The sequence below is a fragment of the Anas acuta genome, chromosome 2, assembly GCF_963932015.1.
Source record: "Anas acuta chromosome 2, bAnaAcu1.1, whole genome shotgun sequence".
Classification (NCBI taxonomy): Eukaryota; Metazoa; Chordata; class Aves; order Anseriformes; family Anatidae; genus Anas; species Anas acuta.
The window spans coordinates 35438565-35445844 of NC_088980.1; the positions used below are offsets into that span (position 1 = coordinate 35438565).

At 51.1% G+C, this 7280-nt stretch overlaps 2 protein-coding genes and 1 long non-coding RNA gene across 12 annotated transcripts in view; 1 reads left to right on the plus strand and 2 right to left on the minus strand.

Annotated features, from left to right (window-relative positions):
- The window catches only part of HOXA3 (homeobox A3), a 44200-nt gene that overhangs the window by 18686 nt on the left and 18234 nt on the right, over positions 1-7280 (minus strand). The window lies entirely within an intron of this gene.
- On the minus strand, positions 1826-5520 carry HOXA4 (homeobox A4). Its single transcript, XM_068674260.1, has 2 exons — positions 3032-5520; positions 1826-2532 (listed from the first exon to the last, which is right to left on the minus strand). Exons 1-2 carry the CDS (start codon positions 3636-3638, stop codon positions 2204-2206), a joined length of 936 nt encoding a protein of 311 aa, XP_068530361.1. The 5' UTR covers positions 3639-5520; the 3' UTR covers positions 1826-2203.
- LOC137852484 (uncharacterized) lies at positions 3325-6337 on the plus strand. Its single transcript, XR_011093873.1, has 2 exons — positions 3325-3464; positions 5518-6337. It is a non-coding gene; the product is annotated as an uncharacterized lncRNA (long non-coding RNA).

Below are 7280 nucleotides of genomic sequence, written 5' to 3' on the forward strand. Positions count from 1 at the left end.
AAACAGGTTTATACGCATAGGCTGCACACCAAAGAAATCCTGCATTGCCAGTTAATACGTTTCAGCTGGAATTTTGCTCGCTTGTGCTAATGTGGGCTCTAAGTATATGGAGGGACTCTCGAGCAACGCACAATACACGCTTGCAGATAGCAGTTGCCTCACTTCCAGCTATATTCTCCCCCTTTATAAGGAGGCAGCTGGCAATTTAGGGTTTAGCAAACAGCAATACGTGAGTGCAAGCGCGCTTTTCAGGCCTGCTTGCTGGTCGGGTTGGGAGACAGCGGTGTTTGCTCAGCGTATTTACAACCGCCATATCTCTGATGCTGAACATACTCTGCCAATGACACGTTAAATTTTTCACCCGGGCGCTACGTGCTCCTCGGACAGGCAGGGATGCTCAGCATAACCAGGGCCTGGTGCAAGGCACCCGAGGGGTGGCGAGGCACCCACTCCTCCGGCCTCCACCACGTGAAGGGGCCAAAAATCCCTCTCGGATGTGTTTGGCTAAGCAACTAAGTCTTGGCCTTCGGTGGTGCTTCCCTGGAAGATTTACTAGCGCTGGAGCTCCTTTCCATGTTTTTCCCTCCCCAGCTCGGTGCTGGTCTCAGAAAGAGCTGTGAAAGCCCGCGGAGGCAGCGAGGGGAGGCTCCGAGCTGCAACCTCTTGGCCCCCGGTTCGCCTCCATCGTTTGGAGGATCTCGGTTAGATAAACGGTTCGAGTTGGCTGTGCCTGGCTTCGTGTCACTGCTAAGGCTTTCTCTAAACGTTTCGAAATGGTCTTAAAAAAAAAAAAAAAAAAAAAAAAAAAAAAAAGGAAGAGGAACAGAAAAGACAGCTAGAGAAACTTCAGGTTACCGCCCATGTATTTCCCTTCGAAGTGCTAGCCAATTGAGAAATCACAATCGGACGAAAATGAACGAATAAATCACGACTGGCTAGAGATTTAAAGTGTTATCATGGGGAGCATGTGTGACTTCTCCTCCAGCAAAATCCGCCAGGGGAGCTTATTGGCTCCCAGTAGAAGCTCAGTTTCTCTGTGCTGCGGTCGAAAACAGTCTCAAGCCCAGCGATGGAGAGCCGGACTAATTCTGCCACAAGTCTGCTAAAGAGAAGACCACTCACCTACACAATACAGCAAGACCTTTCCTCGTCCTACTGTGCCTTTTTTTTTTTTTTCTTTTTTTTTTTTTCCAGGCAGGCACTTAGGATTCAGAAAGCTTAGCGCTATATTTAAAGCAACCATTACCTTATTGACAATATTAATCCAAGTTAAAACAATGCGCTAAACCGTTGTTTTCCGTTCCTGGTGCCAACAGCAGCGAAGCACAAGGTGTAGGAAACAGCACTGAGGGGACTTGTGTGTTTCAAGCGTTTAATTCTTTTGTACAGGATAATCTTTATTACCAGCATTTGGCACTGTTTACATTACACCAAAAATCCACAAAATTGTACATGGACCCAAACGATTGAGACGGTGCCAAATATGAAGACAGCAACAGCCTTTATAGCATTTTTTTGTTTAAATAAATGCAACAGGGAATGTGGAGAAAAACTAATATATCACAGCTACAGCGGGGGCTACACTTAAAACCAGTTAAGTTACCTTTGATACATAAAACACTTCCCTTGAGACAGCGTGAGGGGACAGTTTTCTTAAGTTTTTGACCTCCGTGAACGTGGTCACTCGCTTTCCTGTGTTGGCGTGTGTGCAAACGTGTATGTGTACCCTCACACGCACACACACGCACACGAGAATCCACGACCACTCCACGAAACACCGCTATTCAAGTCAATGCCTTACACAAGTGTCTCACGAGGTCTTGGCTTTGTTTTAACCGTCTTTTTATTTTTTAAAGTGTTCTCTACAAAAAAAAAAAAAAAAAAAAAGTCCGTCTTAGGTACAGAGAATTCGTCCGTGACAGCATCCAGCACTCTCTTACACCGAGGGCAAGAGAGTGTTTCCATAAATAGAAAAAAAATGATGGGCATGGAACCATTATCTATATACAATGTAGACAATCGTCCGGGTTTTGGTTTAAACATGTGCCCGTTCTTGGGCACGTCTCGTCTTCCTTTTCTGCTCCTGTTTTATTTTACACAGTTGTTTGGTCCAAGCGGCCAACCACCAGCACGGGCAGCTGGAAAACCCCAATAGATAGGTAAATATATATATATTAAAAAAAAATAATAATAATAACCGTATTTATAGCGCGGCTGCGTTGGGTGTAGACCCATCGAGCGGATGGGGGTGGCCCTGTGTCTGTGCTTTGGACTGCTGGCTCAGTGTGGACTGGTTTGAGGAGCGCATCTTTGTGTTAGGCAGTTTATGGTCTTTCTTCCACTTCATGCGCCGGTTCTGGAACCAGATCTTGACCTGGCGCTCGGAGAGGCAGAGGGTGTGCGCGATCTCGATGCGTCTCCTCCTGGTCAGGTAGCGGTTGAAGTGGAACTCCTTCTCCAGCTCCAGGACCTGCTGTCTGGTGTAGGCAGTGCGAGACCTCTTGGGTTCCCCTCCGTTGTAATTGGGATTGACTGAACGTGCACACACGGACACACACACGCGGAGGGGAAAGAAAAGGGGGGGGGGGGGGCGATGGAACATAATCATTATATAATAACTTGACACCAGGTTCAAATAAGATACATAACGGCAAGAAAAATTGTTTCGCAGCCTATCGACAGTGGGGACAATCGAGGAGCAATAAAAAATGGTGATGGGCATTTGGGTTAGAAGAAAAGCTTCAAAGACACATGGCCCAGAGCCACTGCAGGGCAATTAAATTTATGGGGGCTATAATTACTGCCCTAACAGTTTGGCGTCTCGTAAATCTTTTGATAAAGGACCCCGGATACAAAAGGTTTCTCACTTTTTTTTTTTTTTTATTAGGAAACGCGGAGGGAGAAGGAGGGAAGGAGGAAAAAAAAAAAAAAAAAACACACGCAACGACCCGTCCCGGCCCCGGCAGCACCCTCCCCCCCTTCCCTCCTCTGCAGGCTCATCCCAGCCTCCCCCTTGCCCGGGGCAACTCACCCGTGCTCACATGGATCTTCTTCATCCAGGGGTACACCACCGGCTCCTTCCCCTTCAGCCCGGCCAGGCTCTTGTCGGGCAGCAGCGGGCACCCGGCCCCGGTGCCGGCCCCGGCGGCGGGGGCCGCTTCGCAGCGGCGCTGCAGGGCATGGCCGGGGAGCAGGGGCTGGGCCGGCCCGGGGTGGCCCTTGGCGGGCGGCGGCGGCGGCGGCGAAGCGCCCGGGGGCGGCTGCTCGGGGCCCGGGGCGGCGCTGCCGGCGCTGCTGTAGCTGTAGGGCGCCTGGGGGTAGGAGGGTGCCTGCGCCGGGTACAGCGCCTCGGGAGGCGGCCCCGGCGGCCCGGGCGGCGCCGCGGGAGCCTGGTAGCCGGGCTCCCTGCGCGGCCGGGGGAAGTACTCGGGCAGCGGCGGGCCCGGGTGCGCGGCGGCGTGCAGGTGCGGCGGCGGCGGCGGCGGCGGCGGCGGCGGGGCGTGCGGGTGCGGGTGCGGGTGCGGGTGGTAGCTGGCGGAGGAGCTGCCGGCGCTGCCGCCGTGCTGCGTGTACTCCTCGCAGGGAGGGAATTTGGGCTCGATGTAGTTGGAGTTTATCAAAAACGAACTCATGGTCATTAATTTGTGAAGTGCAAAAATACTAATTTTTCTCGCGTTGTCGTTTTTCTGGGCTCGACGAGGCCCCTCCCCTTCCCCCCCCTCTCCCTCCCCTCCCTCCCTCTCCCCCTCCCGCCGCTGTCAAGTGCTCGCCGCTGCCAAAGTTTGGGCCTCCAGCTTTCTCCCCCCCCCCCCCCCTCCCCTCCGCACTCCCCTCCCTTCCTCTCTTCCCACCCCTGGAGCGCGTACAACACACACACACAACACACGCGCGCACACACACACACACACACCCCGACACACCATCACCACCTGACCGCCAGCGCCAATTACCGCGCGGGGCCGCGGACCCCGGATCAGGAAATGGAAGGAGGGCGAGCGGCCGCAGGGCTCGGGGCAGCTCCGCACCCGCGGGCCCTCCGCGGGGGCCGCTCCCGGCGCCGCCGCCGCCTCCGCGCCTCCTCCCGGGGCGGCCCCGACGGGGGCTCCCCCGCGCCCCGCGCCCGCTCCTCACCCCATCCCATCCCATCCCATCCCATCCCATCCCATCCCCGCCGGCTCGGGCCGTCGCGGTGTCAAGCGAGATAAAACTAATCCAGACCTGACAGTTTCGTGTGTTTTTTTTTTTTTTTTTTTTTCCCCACAACACTTTGGGTTCGATTTTTTTTTTTTTTTCCTATTTAGCGGAGCGCAGCCCAGCTGCGTGATCCGCAGGGAGGCAGGCGTTACACGGGGCGTTGCACGATCGGTTTAAGCGAGCCCATCTCCAAGTAGCCTCGAGTCGGGGCTGCCGGGCTGCGGCCACCTCCTCTGCTCCCCCCCACCCCGCCCTCGGACCGCGGAGGGCCGGCAGCCCCCGGCCCCCTGCGCCTCTGCAGCCGCGGTCGCTGGAGGATGAGATGCAAAAGTTAGCGTGGACGGCGAGGGAAGGCCGAAGACAGCCCCTAAGTGTCTTGTGGGGCAAGGGAGGGATACAGCGAGGCTGGGAATAACGGGGAGGAGAAGAGGAAGGGGGAAAGGGAGGCGGACACGGAGGTCCCTAACACTTCCTACCGGCGGCTCGCTGCTCCCTTCCCGCAGAGCAGCGTTTGCCAAACTACGAATTTAAGCCCGCCGCTTTGGTGTGCGTGGTGCTGGGTTTATTTCTGGATTTCTAATTCCACGAGAAATCGCCTGCGCCTTCGCAGAAGTAACTCAGAAACCCTGGTGTAGGAGGGAGAGGGGGAGAGGGCACTCGGGCACTTCTGCCGTGCTAAAACTGAGGCTGTTAACGATATTTTCAGCTCAGAGGGAGAAGAGGCAACCGCCCTGACCTTAGGTAATTGAAATTTGATGGTGAAACTAATTACACTCTTATTCTAAGGGGAAAAAATACTTATTGAACGCCATCTACTCTCGTAGATTGGGAGTTAGAAGCGAACTTCTCGGATTTTTTTTTTCACCTTTTCACGAAAGCATAAAACCACGTATAAATATTTACCGCACCCCTCGCGAATATAATTGCTGAGTGGGTAATCTCATCCCCTGGTAAGGGAAAATACATCTAATATATCAAGCGTAAATACGATACGTTTTAGATCTTGCCCTCCTAAAGATATTACATTAACAGTTAGCCTGGTTTAAATTCAGATTATTGCCTTTTGCAGTTTTATAGATAATGGATACATGCAATAAAATTCTATTTGAATATATATTCTATCTAACTAGACACACCGCGTATCGATTTATATTTTCTACACACGCACACACGCACATTGCAGGCGGCTTGTAATATGTTAGAACATTTCCAGCACTTGGGTATACTGGGGTACTTATCTAAACAATCACTCATTTCCTGCTCCTATCGAATGTCTAATTTGTAAAGAGAGTTAAAACACATTTACTTACTCATTTCCAACAGCACATCTATGGAACTCTTTAACTGGTGTAATAGATAAGTTTCTCTATTTACTCTGCATGGAGAGGAAATGCGGTTACACACACGCACCCAGAGAGAGAGCCGCAACTGTGCAGCAGCACCCATTTGACGGGAAAGGCGACATTGTTTTATTAATAAACAAGCAAACAAACAAACAAGCAAGCGAAAGCAACACGGCGACTCATACTGTACAAGACTAAAGCTCCCACCTACGTTACTGTAAAAAATGAAAGATTGTCAGCGACCCCCGCGAGCAGAGAGCAGTTTCCCGGCGTCCAGGAGATGCATGCACGCACACAGACACACACGTACAAATACCTGCTGGCCAGCACCAGATGAATTACACTGGATTACCGTACCCATTATCCTCGGCATAAGGGACAAGTCCTGAGACACTATGGCTAGAACACTACAGCAGATACCGTGCTCCCGAGCCACGGTAAAACACAACGAAAACTGGTGTCCTGATTTGTAGGCTGAGCGCTCTATTCGGAGAGCTGACCGCGTTCTGCTTCCTATTATTTACCGTGATTAGATCTCAAAGTATACTTGTTTCACTGCACCTCTTTCTACTGTGTATCTCTGGCGCTCGGTTAAACGGAGAAGGATGCGATTTTGTATACGACTGTAAATCTGCAAGGTGACCTGAGCTGCGCGGCTGCAGTCTGTTTTTTCGTGTGGTTCTATTAGTCTGCGAAGATGTGCTGAGGCAGGACCTCCAAAAGGCCTGTTCCATGTCTTTGTGGTTTTGTTATCATAAACAAGAACCCAGCCAAGACCACCAAGTGTTATCTTGCACACGGCCATTTCGACATTTTACTGCAAGATTTATGGCTGTAATAAACAATCTCAGAAACCCTTTTTTTCCCCCGGTACTTCCCTTTAACAAACTTGTAGCATCATCCTAACCTCTCAAGGAAAGAAAAGGAGAGGAAAAATAGGCCAGGTCCCTTATTTTTGTAGGAGGATTGAAGGCTCAGTTTCGCTGGTGAAGGAGACTTTAATCAGTTAATAGAGGAGCCAGAGTTTCCTGGCCGAGGCTGGCCGAGGAGGAGATGGGGACTGCACTGGAATGAAGTTGAGAGGGAGAGAGTTAATTGCCATGCACCAAGAAGAGCCAACCTCATGCATACCCAAAGAGGGGGAGAGGGGGATCCCCCTTTTTTCTAGGGAAACGTCTGAGCACCCCTGCTCCCCTCCACGTGCGCGGCTAAACCGTAATGACAAGGAAAGAAAAAATAATAACAAGAATAGCAATAACAGCAGCAATAATAGTAATAATAATAATAATAATAATTCAAGTCAACCTTTCGCCGTGCCCGGGCACCCTCCACAGAGAGAGTGGTAGGAGGAGGAAGAATCGCACTAGCAGCCTGGTTTGAATTTGATTTGAACCATTTTGAATATATTTAGCCCCAGCTTTCCCCTCTTGAATGCGAGGCTGTCCCAAGTTTCAAAGTGACCGAAAAGTGACACCGTGTGCATTTTGTTTCTTATTAATCTTACACATTGACAGTCTTTGTTAAATAACAAGGCGTGCCCTTCACCAGGCGACATTTTCATATTTGTTAGACGCGGTGACCTGAAGTTCACCTCGGCCTTGGACTTAGTTTTTCTAAAAGGTCTATAACAGTGTCTTTTAGATAGCGGGGTGCTTTGCCCAGGTCACTACTTCTAAGGGAAAATTAAGAAAAAATCGCGGGAAAATGTAAACGTTATGGAATGTATCGACTGTATTCCCTCCT

What these genes read in the sequence shown, in the direction of transcription:
- HOXA4 (XM_068674260.1), bottom strand. Translation starts at nt 3,638, where the DNA reads ATGACCATGAGTTCGTTTTTGATAAACTCCAACTACATCGAGCCCAAA. An exon ending in GAAGATCCATGTGAGCACGG is followed by an intron (nt 2,533 to 3,031) that starts GTGAGTTGCCCC and finishes GTGCACGTTCAG; the next exon opens with TCAATCCCAATTACAACGGA.